At 42.9% G+C, this 17,146-nt stretch overlaps 1 protein-coding gene and 1 pseudogene across 1 annotated transcript in view; one reads left to right on the top strand and one right to left on the bottom strand.

The window, feature by feature from the left end:
* Nucleotides 1–1,304: 1,304 nt before the first annotated feature.
* Nucleotides 1,305–2,060, bottom strand: LOC121161217 (annotated as a pseudogene).
* A 3,055-nt stretch (nucleotides 2,061–5,115) lies between these two features.
* Nucleotides 5,116–17,146, top strand: part of LOC121161221 (ankyrin repeat domain-containing protein 26-like) — a gene marked incomplete at its 3' end in the record, with an annotated part of 36,098 nt that continues 24,067 nt past the window's right edge. Inside the window, exon 1 of the mRNA XM_040987523.1 lies at nucleotides 5,116–5,267. Coding sequence (XP_040843457.1) covers nucleotides 5,116–5,267 — 152 coding nt within the window. The remainder of the gene's footprint in view (nucleotides 5,268–17,146) is intronic.

The raw sequence follows: 17,146 nt of genomic DNA, 5'->3' as shown, positions 1-17,146 counted from the left end.
ATATGTGACATCAAAGAGGGAGGGGCATGTGTTGTTTATGGCGTTGACATCCAGCTTGCTTCTCTTCCCATCAACTTTTCCCCTTTCTCTTCCACCTAAGAGGGAAGTGGGAGGAGAGTGATTTGATTCTTTTGTCTGGGGAAGCTGAACTCAGGATAAGGCTTCCTACCTCACATGAGAGTAGAAATCACATCCTCTGTCAGATGTACCCCGGAACCAAGTAGTTCCCAGGCTGCCTGGTTCTCATTGTTCCAATCAGAACCTTGGAAAAGGAAAAAAAAAAAAGTGTGTCCTGTATAGTTCTGCCAAACTCCCCAGCATGAGGCTATGCAATTAGGGGAGAAATACTGTTTGTTGTTGTTGTTGTTGTTCTGTTGAAAAGTAAAACAAACAAAAAAGGATTAAGACATCTTTTCTCACAGGGGCTGTGCCTGCTAGCCTTTCTGAGCAAGGCTTAGCTGACTACCACAGTATTGCTGTTCTAGATCTGTGCCCTATGTCTCTTCCATGTGTCTCTTTCCTATGGGTTCCACTTTGATGTAGAAACAGAGAACAGATTCTGTGTCTGTGTGCTCATAGTTTCTTTTTTTTTTTAAAGATTTATTTTTATTATTTTTTTCATTGGAAAGGCGGATATACAGAGAGAGGAGAGAGAGAGGAAGATCTTCCGTCCGATGATTCACTCCCCAAGTGAGCGCAACGGGCCGATACTATGCCGATCCGAAGCCAGGAGCCTCTTCCGGGTCTCCCGCACGGGTGCAGGGTCCCAAAGCTTTGGGCCGTCCTCTGCTGCTTTCCAGGCCACAAGCAGGGAGCTGGAAGGGAAGCGGGGCTGCCGGGATTAGAACCGGCGCCCATATGGGATCCCGGGGTTGCAAGGCGAGGACTTAACCACTTGCGCCACCGCGCCGGGCCCGTGCTCATAGTTTCTTAAAGGCATTCCATCCTTAGAGAGCCAGGACACCTAGGACATACATTTTTATTATTGTTTTCCTTTACTGTGAGCACCCTTTTGTTTCACCCCCCATGCTCCCTCGTGAGTCCTCATTGGTTCTGCAGACTGAGGGGATGGGACTGTCTGGCAGCTGTGTGTGGAAATGATGATGCACTCAGCAAGTCCTCACACAAAAAGGATGATAAACTTGTTGGACTCAGTCCAGTCATCACTCAGCTGCCTGGGGTATGTGTTTGCCCATGTGTTTTGTTTTGTTTGTAGCTGCACCATGTGTGATTCCTTGTGAAATTTTCTTGTTTGGTTATTATTTGGGTGACCCAAGCTATGGCTTCCTCCACCATGCCGAACACTATTCAGCTTTGCTTGTTTTCCACATTTTGTCGATATAAGCCTCAAAGACCAAATGGCAGAAGAGCACAAGGGAGTTGAGTTGCATGAGTATTGATCTGCTTCACCCAGTGGAAGACCAGGTAGTTAATGATAGCCCATCAGCATCTGAGTGATCTTGGACAAGGTGATGAACACAGAAAACTCCTGAAAAACTCAGAAACCCTCAGCCCACAAGGCATAGCCAGCACATTGCAGCATGTGCATCATTGTTCATGCCCACAGAGCAGCTGTCACCGGCAATCACGTCTTTGTAGGAGTACCAGGAGCATAGGAGCACAGTGATGTCATGAAAACAGCGCAAGAAGATCAGCTTCTGCTTCCTCAGAATAATGGAGTGTATCTCCTAGTTCTGCTGCTTTGCTTGGGACAAATATGTAAGTCCAGAATTTGATGACAGGTCCATTGTAAAAACTGACTGAACTCTGACCAGGAACTAACAGCATTCAACCTTTGGTCACTAGAATATACACCATAGATGCACAGTTCAAACAGCACCAAATATACTGAAGACTGCAAGGGTTAGATCCCAGAGCACTAATGGTTTCCTCAGTTCAGTCTTTGTTTGTCCGTGAGGGGCCTCCCACCAAATATAAAAGGCAGCATACAGAGTAGAAAACGGGGCAGATTTCCTACACTTTTCCCACATCCACTGGATGGCCTCATCCTTGTTGAACTGTTTTTCAAATCCCTATTCTTGTAAAGTCAACAATGACATTTCATTGGGGCTGACCTTTTCGGAGTTGTTATGTGCTCTGTTTGCTCTCAGGGCTTTTTAATCATGTGCTGGCAGGGGAGGATTGATGGTAGCAGTTTTTAAAGAATTGTTAAATCCAAAGAATTTATACCTTAATGTGGTGTTTTATAACGTTGTTAAAAAGCATTATAGTGGCCCAGCCTAGCAGCTGAAGTCCTCGCCTTGAATGCCCCAAGATCCCATAGGGGTAACGGTTCTAATCCCAGCAGATCCACTTCCCATCCAGCTCCCTTCTTGTGGCCTGGGAAAGCAGTCTAGGACAGCCTATGGCTTTGGGACCCTGCACCCATGTGGGTACCTGGAAGCAGCTCCTGGATCCTGGCTTCAAATTGGCCCAGCATTGGCCTTTGCGTTCACTTGGGGAGTGAATCATCGGACGGAAGATCTTCCTCTCTGTCTCTCCTCCTCTCTGTATATCTGACTTTCCAACAAATAAATAAATCTTTTTTTAAAAAAAAGAATTATAGTTATTGGTGTTTATTTTTGTTATTTTAACTTGGAAGTAATATGCTAGCGAATACTATGTTTACTGATACTTGGTGGCAAATATTGAATAGTTTACATCTGCTAAACATTTACTTACTGTAAAAAGAGCCACAATAAATAGTACTTTGAAGCTATTCCTGTGTTCTGAGATTTTCATGAGGGTTAATGTTCTATATAATCTTTAACATCTGTAGATTGTTTCACCCTAGAGAGGTTACAAGGAAATATGCATGAAATATTCATGTTTTCATTTCAGCTGCAAAAAAATGAAAAATTCAGATTTTATCTTTCCTAAAGCTTTTAAATGTAAAAAAAAATGGCTAGAAACTTAATATGGTAATACTGTCTCACAGCTGCTTCAGTGGGTCAAAAATCCAAATGTGGCTAAGCCTTCTGCCACAAGGTCTCTCTGAAGCCCACATTCACGGGATCATCCAAACCTACCATCTCAACTGTGGGAACATTGTCCTCCAAGTCTACTCACATTGCACTCAGTGTGACTCATTTTCCTCACAGGTCTTTGGTCGAAGGGTCCCAGCTTTTGGCAGTCATCAGCCAGAGATGAGATGCAGTACCTTGTCATGTGGGGCTCCTCAGAAGGAGCTAATGGGACTTTTAACTTTCCCAAAAACCAATCAACCAGAGAGTGAGAACAAAGGAAAGCCACAGTTATTTTTTTTAATTCCCCTAATTCTGAGTACTATTCTCGTCACCCCTATTCACAGGAGGCAAATGAGTGAGTGCAGTTCACATGCAGGGGCAGCCATTTACACAGGCAAAGAATCTCAGAAGATGTGTGATGGCAGTGTGGGTGGATTATGTCACCTCACTGTGATGCTAGCATCCCGTGTGGGAGCTATAATTGAGCCCCAGCTACTTCACTCCTCATCCAGCTCCATGCTAATTCACTTAAGATGGTAGCAAGTGATGGTTCAAGTGTCTGGGCTCTGACATCTACATGGGAGGCCGGGAAGGAGGTCTCAGCTCTTGACTTCAATGTGGCCTGGCCCTGCTATTGTGACCTTTTGTGATTTGCAATGATTGTGAAAAATTCTCTATCTTTCTCTGTCTTTTAGATAAACAAATCTTTAAAGACCTTAGTAATTAAGTATGTTAAGAGCTAGTAAGTCTGCCAATACATCCCTGAATGCAATCACAACTGCTTAAAGGAAAGTAGAGATATCATTAGATTAGGTGAACAAAGAGAGATGCTAACTGTAAGCTGTTTAAAACAAAATACAAACTGAATTGATCTGGGCTCACAGATCTGATACCACACCATGGAACAACCATGGAAGTGTCACATACCTGGCTGGCTGTATAGCCAGGGTGATCATGGAAGCAAGGATCTCTGTCATTGCAGGCCTGGTTTTCAGGTGAGGGAGATGAGCACACACTGCACAGCTGTACAAGTGTGGTTTGGGCTGCATAGATGCAGGAAGACCTCCCACACCTTCAAGGGCTGGGAAAGCCTAAACCTGCAGCTGTCCCAGCAGGTGAGACTTAAAGACAAAGGAGCTCCTTTTGGAGTCAAGGAACAGTGCCTGTCATCCTAACAGAGGCAGAGGAGGGCCAACTATGTCTTCAGGCCAACCACTGGGATTCTCTCCCAGCCTTCTCAGCCTCCTAACATGTACTATGTCAGGACCTGCCAGCAACAAGGGCAGCCTGGATCACCAAGGGACAGCAGAGGCCATGAGCAGTGTAGGATAAGGGAGTTGGTATTTACCTTACTCCAGTCACCTTCCTGCAACCCTGGGAAAACAGCATTAAACCAGTCCCATTTTAAGAAGAGATTGTTGATCAAGGCTGCGAACACCCTTGCTGGAAGCTACAGTCCAGCTCCCTGCTAGCATGCTTGGGAAGGAAAGCAAAGATGGGCAGAGTACTTGGGCTCCAATACATACATGAAAGACCTGGATGGGAGATTGATCTAACCATCGCCATTTTTTCTCTCCTTTTCTGTAATTATGCCATTAAAATTTAAAAGAAAAAAGAATCTTTACAAAAGCAACAACATGCAGCCTGGAAAAGCCTGACGCATACAGCTCAGCCCTCACTTGCCCATAAGCCCTGTTTCCTGCATAGCCCATCCCAGCACTCGGCCCTAGAGAAACACAAAGTAGCAGCTTTCCACTCAGCTGACATGACCTAGGTATAGATCCATACCCTATAGTGGCTTGCTGCTGAACAATAAAAAGCTTGTGCTTTCACGTAAAACATGGGTGAGCCCTAAAAAGAAGCACTCCTTATTCCTGACCATTGGCTTGACTTGCGCATGCGCCCTCTAGAGGCACAGGAGGGCGCATTCGTTAAGGGAGTTGCTTGGCAACAGTCATTGTGAGGCTAGATTGTGGGAATGCTGGGTGTGGCCTGGCATTTCAGTTGGGACATCCAGGTGAGACCTCTGGCTCATCTGCTGGGCTGACCTTGGGCTCTCCAGGGTGGGAGAAACGCCGGTAGCCTCGCCATAAACGTTCTTTTCTTCATTTTAAGTGCGAGTGTCTCTTGAATGTCATCGGAGGCAAGAATGGCGAGTGGGGTGAAATCACCCTGCGGGGATTGCTTCCCAGAGGAGGATATCAGGAAACCATCTGCAGCAGCCAACGAGGGGGATGAAGGAACAGAACAACAGCTCCCGAAGATCAGGACGAGAGGCAGGAACCATGGAGACCAGACCTGGTAATGGGGACTGCTAGCCCCGGAGGGTATTGCAGGGCTGGGTGCTAACCCGGCCAGGGATAATTCTGTGACTGGGGATGCTGGGGCTCAGGTGGCTCTGTGTCAGCTGCTTGTGTGTTTATCTACTTTACATAAACAAAATAGGCATGACAGGGTTTTACAATTCTTTGTTACCTCTACCGTTTGTCTCTTGTGAGAACATTAGTTACCGTTATGGAATTCAAAATGTGCTATCAATGTTGCACAAAGTAATCATTTGCTGCTTACTGAAAACACAAATGATGGAACTTAATATTAAATTTAGAAGCCTCCAAATAACACGTAAGAATTTGGAACTTGATACTGGTTGTATTTCGTATTAATACAAAAAGATGATATAACTGAAATGGATATTGACTGGAACAAACTAGGCAGATTGTCAAAAAATGAAGTTGCTGATGGGTGAAACTTGAAATACACAAACAGAAAAGCACAAGAAGGAAACCCAAATTCTTCTCAATAACTTGGATAAATTGCTTTTAATTTTATGCTGAAAAGAAATTACTGAGAATCAACTCAAAAGCATTCTGAAGGTTTATTTGCCAAAATAACAAACAAATCGTCCTGAAGTTGATATTTGGCGCAGAGGCTAAGATGCCTCCTGGAACGGCCGCATCCCAGGCAGGAGTGCTGAGTCTGAGTCCCAGCACCACATTCCTGCTTGTGAGCAGCCAAGGAAGCAGCATGAAGATTCAAGTCCTGTATCTCTGCCATCCGTGTGGGAGATGCATTGAGTTCAGCCCACACTGTGACAGACATTTGGGGGTGAAACAGTGGATAGAAAATCTCTTTCCTGATAAATAAGATGATAAAAAAAAATATATCTCACATGGATCCCACATCTTAGCCTATTGTCATTTGAAATTCTTGTCTTTCCTGCTAGAAAATACTATTTCCTGGAAATTAGCTGTCAAGTTCATATGATGTTGTAAAAATCAATTTTCTTTCTTAGATGTTTATGCAAAAAAATTTTTGTGTTGGGTAGCACCTTTTTCTTAGATTATGGAATGTCCATGTCACTGTTTCCCAGAGCAGGCACCATAATGTGTTTGTACACTTAAGTGTTATGGTTTCCATAATGAACCCTAATGAGAACTCGCTACCACAGTTTTCAGAATATTTTGAGCCTGTATCACAAAGGAAAGCAGAGATGAAAAATTCATTATTTATTGATTGTTGTAGTCTGGAGTTGCATATTGTTTAATGTGGTTAACAGTAGTGATTTCTCATAGTGATAATAGTAGTTTTGAAAAGGATAGGTTATCATAGTTAGTTTTTATTTTAATTAAGCAACTGTAATTCAGCATAGTGGATTAATTGGCCCATAATTCCATAGTTAACAAGTCTCTGACCCATTAGTTGGTGGTCAGCCTGGCTTCCGAATACATTCTTTTGATCCTTAGGCTAGATTTACAATGACCTGTGCAGCATTGGGGGAAGACACAGCTTCAATTCAGATAAATTCTTAAAGTCACTTATGTATAACTGCTTCAGAGATTTTTTTTTTAATTTTATTGTTGTTTACATTGTGGTGCAGTTTTATAGGCGCTGGGGATTCCCCCCTCCCCTCCCATACCCCTCCCCCCATGGTGGATTCCTCCACCTTGTTGCATAACCATAGTTCAAGTTCAGTTGAGATTCATTCCTTGCAAACACATGCCTAGCATAAAGTTCAGCGTCTTATTGTCCAGATAAGTTCAGTGGCCTCTTGGGGAGACCTCCTCTGGTCTGAAGGTAGGGCTAACAGAGTAAAGATCCACTCAGTTAAAAGCCCCAACAAGACCTCAGTATCAATATACAACATTATGGAATTAGTTGAATGACATAGTATTGGGTAAACAATATGTTAAAAATAATGCAAGTTCCATTCTTCGAAACATCTGGGTTGAGACAGTATCAATGACAGGTTCAAAAAATAACAAACAACCAAACAAAAAATTACAGGTTAAATCAAGGCAAACATGTGGTATCTAACCTTTTGGGATTCGCTCATTTCCCTTAGCATTATAGTTTCCAGTTGGGCCCATTTAGCCACAAAGAACTGCATTTTGTTTTTTTTTAATAGCTGAGTAGTATTCCATGGAGTAGATGAACCAAAGCTTTCTTATCCAATCTTCTGCTGATGGGTATTTCAGTTGCTTCCATGTTTTTGCAATTACTGATTGTGCTGCAGTGAACATAGGGATGCATGTTGGTTTGTCGTAAAACAGGTGGTTTGGATATATTCCTAGGAGTGCTATTGCTGGGTCATATGGTATGCAGATTTTGAGTTGTTTGAGTGTTCTCCAGACTGATTTCCATAAAGGCTGTACCAATTTGCAGCTCCACCAGCAGTGGAGTAGGGTTCCCTTTTCCCCGCATCCTCGCCAGCAAGCGTCGTTGGTGTTCTTGTTTATGTGGGCCAATCTTACTGGTGTTAGGTGGTACCTCATCGATGTTTTAATTTGGATTTCCCTTATTGCCAGGGAGCTGGAACATTTTTTCATATGTTTGTTTGCCATTTGGACTTGTTCCTTTGTGAAATGTTTGCCCATTTCCCGTGCCCATTTCTTGAGTGGCTTGTTTGTTTTGGTTTTTTGGTTGTTTTGAAGTTCTTTGTATATCCTGGAAATTAGCCCCCTCTCGCCTATATCATGTGCAAAGATCTTCTCCCACTCTGTGGGTTGCTTTTTTACTTTGTTGATTGTTTCCCTTGCTGTACAGAAGCTTCTTAGTTTGATGAGGTCCCATTTGTTTATTCTGATCTCAACTGCTATTGCTTTTGGTGTCCTTCTTAGAAAGTCGGGACCTACTCCTAGTTCTTGCAGGGTATTTCCTACATTTTCTTGCAAGAGTTTGAAGGTTTCTGGATGTAGGTTTAGGTCTTTTATCCATGTAGATTGGATCTTAGTGTATGGTGATAGATGTGGGTCTATCTTTTTGTTTCTACAGGCTATCAGCCAGTTGTCCCAACAACATTTACTAAAGAGGCCTTCCCACTTCCTTGGACTGTCATTGGTCTTTTTGTCAAAGATTAATTGGCTATATCTGTGTGGGTTCCCTTTTGGTGCTTCTATTCTATTCCATTGATCTTCCTTCCTGTCTTTGTGCCAGTACCGGGCTGTTTTGATAACCACTGCTCTATAGTATGTCCAGAGGTCCGGGATTGTGATTCCCCCTGCTAACTTCTTATTTTTCAGGATGGTTCTAGCTATTCGTGGTTTTTTGTGTTTCCAGATGAACTTTTGAATCATTGTATCCATTTCCGTGAAGAATGTTTTGGGCAATTTGATTGGAATTGCATTGAAAATGTATATTGCTTGTGGTAGTGTAGACATTTTAATGATATTGATTTTGCCTATCCAGGAGTACGGGATGTTATTCCATCTTTTGAGGTCTTGTTCAATTTCCTTTTTAAATAGTTTGTAGTTTTCTTCGAATAGGTCTCCTACGCTTTTGGTTAGATTTATTCTCAAATACTTCATACTTCTCTCTGCTGTTTTTAATGGTATCCTGTTGGTTAGATCTTCTTCCATCTTGGTGTTATTTGCGTACACTATGGCTGTTGATTTTCGTTCATTAATTTTGTACCCTGCCACTCTGCCAAACTCTCGTATAAGTTCTAGTAGTTTCTGTAGTGAGTCTCCTGGTTTTTCTATGTATAGGATTATGTCATCTGCATATAGTGAAAGCCTGACTTCTTCGTTTCCTATACGTATGCCTTTGATTTCTTTTTCTTGTCTTATGGCCTCTGCAAGTACCTCTAGGACTATGTTGAATAGCAGTGGTGATAGCGGGCACCCTTATCTTGTTCCAGATCTCAGTGGGAAGGGTTCTAGCTTTTCTCCATTCAGTATGATACTGGCGTTGGGTTTTTCATAAATTGCTTTGATTATGTTGTGGATTTTCCCATCTATGCCTACTTTGGCTAGAGTTTTTAGCATGAAGAGGTGTTGGATTTTGTCGAAAGCTTTTTCTGCATCTATTGAAACTATTATGTAGTTCTTGTTTTGCAGTTTTTGGATATGGTTTATAACATTTATGGATTTCCAAATGTTGAACCATCCCTGCATTCCAGGGATGAATCCTACTTGATCCGGATGAATGATCTGTCTGATGATTTTTTGAATTCTATTGGCTAGGATTTTGTTGAGAATTTTAGCATCAATGTTCATCAGAGAAATAGGTCTGTAGTTTTCCTTCTCTGACGGTTCTCTATCCGGTTTGGGGATTAAGGTGATATTGGCTTCATAGAATGAGTTTGGAAGGGTTGCATCCTCTTCTATTGTTTTGAAGTGCTTGTAGAGGGTTGGGATTAGTTCTGTTCGGAATGTTTTGTAGAATTCTGTAGTCTGGGCCTGGGCTTTTTTTCGTTGGGAGATCCTTGATGACTGTTTCAATCTCTACCTCGGTTATGGGTTTATTTAATTCTTCAGTTGCCTCCGGACTGAGTTTTGGTAAGTGGTGGGAGTCCAAGAACTTTTCTATTTCTTGGTGGTCCTCAAATTTGTGGGAGTACAGTTCTTTGTAGTAATTTCTAATTATTTTCTTAATGATTGCAGTGTCTGTTGTTATGTTGCCTTTTTCATCTTTAATGCTATTGATTCTCATTTTCTCTTGTTTTTTTTTGGTCATTCGGGCCAGTGGAGTGTCTATTTTGTTTATTTTCTCAAAAAACCAACTTTCTGATTTGTTGATTTTATGTATAGTTTTTTTGATTTCTATTTGGTTTATCTCCTCCCTTGTTTTGATGATTTCTTGTTTCCTATTGTGCGTGGGACTCTTCTGCTGCTGTTTTTCCAGATCCTGGAGGTGTGTGGTTAGTTCCTGTATTTGGCGTCTTTCTTGGGCCTTGACATGGGCTCTGATTGTGATTAATCTACCTCGTAGCACTGCTTTGGCGGTGTCCCACATGTTTTGGAATGTTGTATCAGAGTTTTCATTGGTTTCCATAAATTTTTTGATCTCACCTTTAATTTCTTCTCTGACCCATTGTTCATTTAATAGCATATTGTTCAATTTCCAAGAGTGCCTATACTTCCTGGGGAGTTTTGAGTTGTTGATTTCCAGTTTCATCCCATGGTGGTCTGAGAGGGTACATGGTATGATTCTAATGTTTTGGAAGTTGTTTAGATTCGCTTTATGACCTATCATGTGGTCGATTATGGAGAAGGTGCCATGCACCGCTGAGAAGAATGTATAGTCTGTGGCCTTAGGATAAAAAGTTCTATATATGTCTACTAAGTCCAGTTGTTCTATTGTTTGTGTGAGCTCTGTTGTTTCTTTGTTGAGATTTTGTTTCGTAGACCAGTCTATTGATGTTAGGGGTGTGTTGAGATCGCCTACAAGAATTGTGCGGATATCTATGTCATCCCTTAAGTCTGTAAGTAATTGCTTTACGTAAGTAGGTGCATTAAGATTCGGTGCATAAACATTAATGATGGTGATTGCTTCTTGATGGATCATTCCTTTCACCAGTATAAAATGGCCTTCCCTGTCTCTTTTGATGTTAGTTAGAGTGAAATCTATCTCGTCTGAAATTAGGATAGCTACCCCAGCTTTTTTTTCTCGTCTATTGGCGTGAAATATCTTTTTCCATCCCTTCACTTTCAGTTTCTTTGCATCCTTTCTGGTTAGATGCGTTTCTTGTAGGCAACAGATGGTTGGGTCTTGTTTGATGATCCATTCTATTAATCTCTGTCTTTTGATTGGTGAATTTAGACCATTTGTGTTGAGAGTTAAAATTGAGAGGTTGCAATTTTGCCCTGCCATGCGATTGTGTTGTGTGTGTGTTGTTGTCTATGTAATTGTCTTGTTTGTGCAGGCTTTAGTTTGGAGACCTTCTTATTTGCCAACTTTGTTTGTGATTTCCCTCCTTTTTGTCCGGGACTAGCGCATTTCTAAGGAGACTTTGCAGAGCTGGTTTTGTGTAGACATATTCTTCTAGTTTTTCTTTGCTATTGAAGTATCTGATTTTGTTCTCATATACAAATGAGATCTTTGCTGGGTAGATTATTCTTGGTTGACAGTTGTTTTGTTTCAGGACTTGGAAGATCTTTGTCCATTCTCTCCTTGCTTGTAGGGTCTCTTCGGAGAAGTCAGCCGTGATTCTGATGGGTTTTCCCCTGTATGTGATCTTTTCTCTACTTCGTACTTGTCTCAGGATTCCTTCTTTGTCTTCATTGGAGTAGAACTTGAGCACCGTGTGTCTGGGTGAAGATCTCTTTGGATCATGTCTGTTGGGAGTTCTCTGTCCATCCTGTATGCAGGGTGGATTCGTGTTCCAAGTGTTTTGGAAGTTTTCCTGTATAATTTCATCAAGCACTGCTTGCATTCCTGATTTTCTTTCTACTCCCTCAGGGAGGCCAATGATCCGAATATTCAATTTTCTAAGGTAATCCTTCATCTCTTGCATCATTTTATTAGTTTTGCTGAGGCTTGTCTCCAGCTGTTTAATTCGCTGGACACCTTCATTTTGTGTGTCTTCTGTTTCAGAGATCCTTTCCTCTGCCGCATTTATTCTGTTGATCAGGCTTTGAATTTTGTGATCTTGGGCATCCAGTTTGGTTTTGATTTGTTGTATTTCGGTGATTATGCGGTTCTGGAGGTCTTCCAGCTTTGTGTCCACATCTCTGATAAATTTTAGCATTATTTTCATCAATTCCTTTTCTGGTAACTCTTCCATGTCTTCATCTCGCATCTCCGATATTGATAATGGCTTTTGGCCCTTGTTTGGTGGGGTGCTGGCTCTTTCATCTGGAGCACAACTCTTTCTGGTGGTTTTTCCCATTGCGTTGGTGTCTTCTGGTGGGGCCAATGGTCCCGTGTGTTGAGGGGCCTTCAGGCGCTTTCCTGTAGAGATTGGAGCCTGCAGGCGTGGTGTTGCAGGGCATGGTAGTTTTCAAGGCACCGTTGGTGCGTTCTCAGTGCCTGGGGCTGTAGAGCACCACCTTGGGGGCCCAGTGGATTCCAGGCACACTCTGGGCACCTCTTCTACAAGTGTGACACCGCAGGGCGTGGAGGGATGGAGGCGCTCTCTGGGTGTGCCCCCTGCATGGGAATCCACAGGGCATAGAAGGTTTTATGTGCTTTCTCCCTGCGTTCTCCGTGTCAGGGACTGCAGGGTTTTTCAGAGCCCACCTGGTGCGTCTCCCACACACGGGACTGTGGGTGAGGCACTTTCTGGGCGTGGCTCTTGTGCAGTGATTCCACCACTCGTGGTGTGTGGGTGTTCAGAGCCCCCGCCCCCGTGTGGCTCCCCCCCACAGGACCTTAGCGGAGGAGTGACCCATGCGCCCTGTTAAAATGACTTCACGGCGGGTTCGCACAGTGTCAGTGTGGCGCAGGAGTTTTCAGAGCTCTCCTGGTGGGTTGCCCACGCTCAGAACTGTGGGGTGGGAGGCGAGGAGTGGGCAAATCACACTGTGGGAGTGGTACCTGCGTGTCAGGGACACACAGCGCTACCCTTCCCAGTGTTCAGAGCCCTCCTGACACCTGCGCTGCGGAGGCTGTTGCTGCAGGCGGGGCCGCCCAGCCAGCCCAGCATGGCATTCAGAGTCCTCCAGGTGTTGTCGCCCACCCACCAGGTAGGGTGTGGGGGATTCCAGACCCTCGCCGGCAGCCTCTGCGCACCGAGATGCACTGGCCCCCTCAGCGCAGGAATATCTGAGGCACTTTCCCGGGGCCTTCTCAGCCACCAATACCATTGTGCGCAGCTCCAAAGGCACAGACCTGACAGTTTCAAAGTGCTTGCCCTTTGTTCTCAGAGGCTGGAACCTCTGCAGGGGGGAAGGAATGCGGAGGCTGTTAATCCTCCTTGGCTCACCGATCCTCCGGCTGCTGCAGTCTGCCTCTGCTGCTGTTGAAGACCTTTGCCGGCGTGGATCCCTCCCGATTTCCTTGTCTCTGAGTTGACTGCGTCTCCTGTCAGGCCGTTCTCAAAAGTGACTCAGCAGGTCTGGAATGGCATGTCGGCTTCTCTACCTTTGCCTTGCTTCGTTCTCGTTGTTCTTCCGAGTTGTGTGGATCTTTTTGGCTCCACACTGTCCCGGGATCTTCACGGACCTCTCCCTGCGGTTCTCTGCTGTTCCTCTTTGCTGCTTCTGTAGCGTTCTATCCCTCTCTCACTGGATGCTCCCTCACAGCCTTCCTCCTACGTCGGCAATCTTAAAAACCCCTGTTCGGAGATTTTTATACTGACAACTTACAGTGGCCACCAGTGTGTTTCTATCATGTTAGCTTTTAGGACAGATCTGTGATTTGTTTCCAGGATCGCAGGTCATAAGCATGAACATAAGCAGTATTAGGTAAGCTCTAAGGAGGAACTAGTTTACTGTTAGTGAGAGATATTTACATATAGTTGTGTTCATTATAGATAGCATGTGGTTATAGGATATTTCTAGTTGATTTGTCTACTTGTATTTCAGTTTGGTAGTTGCTTCATCTACTGGCTTATATTTCAGCTTTACTATAATGAAGTGTATTTTTAACAAATTTTTGCATGACTCCCATAGTCTTTTGATTTCTTTACTTTGTTTTCTAATTTTCTTATTTCTTCTGTCCTGACTTTTTCTTTCTTTCTTCTTGTAGTTAAAATATTCCCACTTTTCTGTTGACAGAATGAAAAACACATAGGATTTTAGAATTGTAGGGCATCTTGAAGACTAATGAAATATCTTTTATTACTCCAACATGTGTTTAACACACAATTCATATGGTTATTCAGATGGGATACCTGAAATTCAATCAGTCTGTAATGACTTATGTAGGTGTAGGACTTGGAAGAAATGAAATATTAACTTAGATTTCTTCACTCTAATCCAAGAGCTCTGCATTATTTGTTATCACTTAGATATATTTTAATAGTAGAAAAAGAAAGTAGAACTAGTGTTCCCGGTGGACAGATAAAAATAGAATTAGCAGTCATATCCAACGGAAGAAGATAAGAATATATTTAAGAGTTAAAGACCGAGTTGTAAGAAGAATAACAGTAACAGGATCATCAGAATTGAGGTTTATGACCGAGGTTCAGTATAAGAAGAAAGGACAAGGACTTGGGGAATTGCCTAGGAAGGTGTGTTAAGATTAGAATTCCATGGGCAGACAGTGCAGTGCAGCTGGTTAAGCTGCAGCTCGGGATGTTCCCATTCCCAATCATTGTGTCGGCTTGGGTCTGGCTACTGTGGTTCCTGTTCATCACTTCTTTTATCTGTTTATCTGCAGTCTGTTGCATAGCATTTTCCCTATGATCACTATTTTAAATTCTTTTTCAGGACTGTTCTAGATTTCATACACATCAATGTCTATCTCTGGAAAATGACTGATTTCTCTTAGAGTAGTCATACTACTTTGTTTTCTCATATTTCCTATGTTCTTGCACTGACATAAGTATATCTGCCATGCTTTTTTTTAAAGCATAAATTTCCATTTTGTTTTTCAAGATGACAATTTTTCTTCAGCCCTTAAAGACCATGCTGCTTACATGGGTTTTGGTGGAGGTCGTGGAGCAGCATGAGTAGGTCTGAAATTAGGGCGGTGGGGTCCAGTCCTAGCAGGTTTCACGAGATCAGTTTCTGACCACGTGGCTGTGAATGGCGCAGCTCCACGTACAAACTGGGAAGCATGTACGTGTTGAACATGCTCGCTTCCGAGATATCCATCACAGCTCTGGCCTCCACTATGTTCTGGTTGATGAACTTCTTGCTGGCTTTGTCTTTGGGCATGCACCACACCCAGTTGGTGCAGTGTATATGGTGCATGTGGTTAAACCTTTTTTTTTTAGCGTAGTGGTTTTTCCTCCTGTTCTTTGTCTATGACAAGATGTGGCCACAGCTACCTGTCCTGGCACATCTGACCCTCTCCCCATCCCAGTGTCTTGTTCTCTTGGGTCTCCATGTTCACTTCCTCACTGAGGACTATGACCTTAGGCGCCCAGCAACCCACTCTTGGACCCTGAAGCAACAATGTGCCACTGCTCACCAGCTTGGAATGGAGAACCTCAAAACTGCCATGATCATTTTGATTAGAATAGGTTTCACTGGAAAAGACTTTTTTGAATGATGGCTGTGACTTGAATTGTTGATTGGGCTTTGGTTATACTTGACTCTCACAATGTAACTCCTGACTGATTTCTTCTGCGCTGATCAATGTCTGCAGTGTCTGCAAGAGCCACACTTAACTGTCTGCAGCTGTATGTGGAGGCAGTCATATTACTGGAGTGGGCAGGACATTTCACAGGTGTATTTTTTAGTCCCCAGGATGTTGGGTTTGAAGTATACCCAACTGCAAGCTTTTGTTTGTTTGTTTGCTTTAATTTGTAGTCATGTTTCTGATGCTATAGGACACAGAGGCCCTTTTCCCCTTTTCCTGCTCAATAAGCAAGAGTGATGGTAAGCCTGTTGCTCCAATGACTATGGCTTTCAGACTGTATGATGTGGATGGCGATACCACAAGTTTTGGCAATGTGGGACTCAATAACCCTAAGACTTAGCACCGAAAGCCCAATTCCCAATACTTGGAGATATTAAAGGGACTTTATCCAATGGCACAGTTTGACTAAGAGACAATGCAGAGGGTTGTACACGAGCAGTTTTTGATTGAAACAGCACATTCTTCCCTTAGTCTTATAGATTCTGTGCCAATTACTCTGAGGAATGTAGTGCTAATAGTACCAATTGTCACAGTGCTGCAGGATGCAGTGTGCTCTTTACCTAAGCACTTCTCTCAGGTTGAAGGCCAGTTATTCCAGATATCATGAACTGAGTAAGCAGTCTGTAGCAGTGGGTTGTAGGCAGAGCCCTCTGGTTGACACAGGAGAGAGCAAGCTACTTCAGGAGTCATAGTACCACCACCAGCACAGTCCTGGAGTCCTAGAGCAGATGGCCCCAGTTCTTGCAGGACATCCAAGGTGATGCCTGGGATTGTACTGTTGCTTAGCAGACCCTGTGGCAAGAACTCCTCAGGCTGAGACTTAGCATACTACACCACCATGTGAGCAAGATTGTGTTGCCTGGCTAGGACACTGAGGTAGGACTGACAGAATTTTTCGTTTTCCACTCTAAGCTGGATTTTAGTCTGCTGTTTGTTGTCCCTGTCAATTATTCACTGAAACTTTTCCTAAGTCTTCTAGAAATGTGGTTTGTTTCCATTGAAACTTCCTTGGTGAAATGGCTGTAGATTATCTGCTTTCAGGCATGTTCTGTCATTTGTAATTTTTCAAAATAAGTGAAATAAATGGGTAGCAGATATAATGGATTTGGGAAATTCTGGCCATGGTGTTACAAATCATCAGTATTGCAAATAAATCAGATAATGCTGAAATGTATTGTATTGTACAGACTGCTGTCTAGGCATGTCTGTCTTAAAAGAGCTGTTTAATGCTGTATAGTTTTGGGGACAATTGGAATGTAATAATTAAATGGCTTGTAAAGGCATAGGGGGTTAATATCTATCATAGCAGCCTGGTATTTCGGGGGAGACTGTTCATTCTTTTACACTCAGGGTGTATTTACAATGTAAGCTAGCAGGCCCAGGCTGTGAGACAGGATAGTTAATCTAGGTGTTTCATGTTGCCAGCAGTACAATTTCTTTAATGGTCTCCATTGCCTCCGAGTAAGTTGAAAGTAGGAACCAAAACTGGGAATAAAAATCTGGCACTCCAATGGGTTATTTGGGCATCTTAACTGCAGATGGGATATTATAATATGGTTGAATATTAGAGTATTGAAGTAAAAATTAAATAGTTACGCATAAACTTTTTAGATTTGTGATTACAAAAACATTTAGGCTGTGCTTTACAGAATTCTATTATTCCTTGCTAATTCTACTTGTTACAGAATCATTGGCATAATCAACATGAGCAC

The sequence above is a fragment of the Ochotona curzoniae genome, unplaced genomic scaffold, assembly GCF_017591425.1.
Source record: "Ochotona curzoniae isolate NIBS_2020 unplaced genomic scaffold, NIBS_Ocur_1.0 contig_475, whole genome shotgun sequence".
NCBI lineage: Eukaryota > Metazoa > Chordata > Mammalia > Lagomorpha > Ochotonidae > Ochotona > Ochotona curzoniae.
This window is presented reverse-complemented; position numbering and strand designations above follow the sequence as displayed.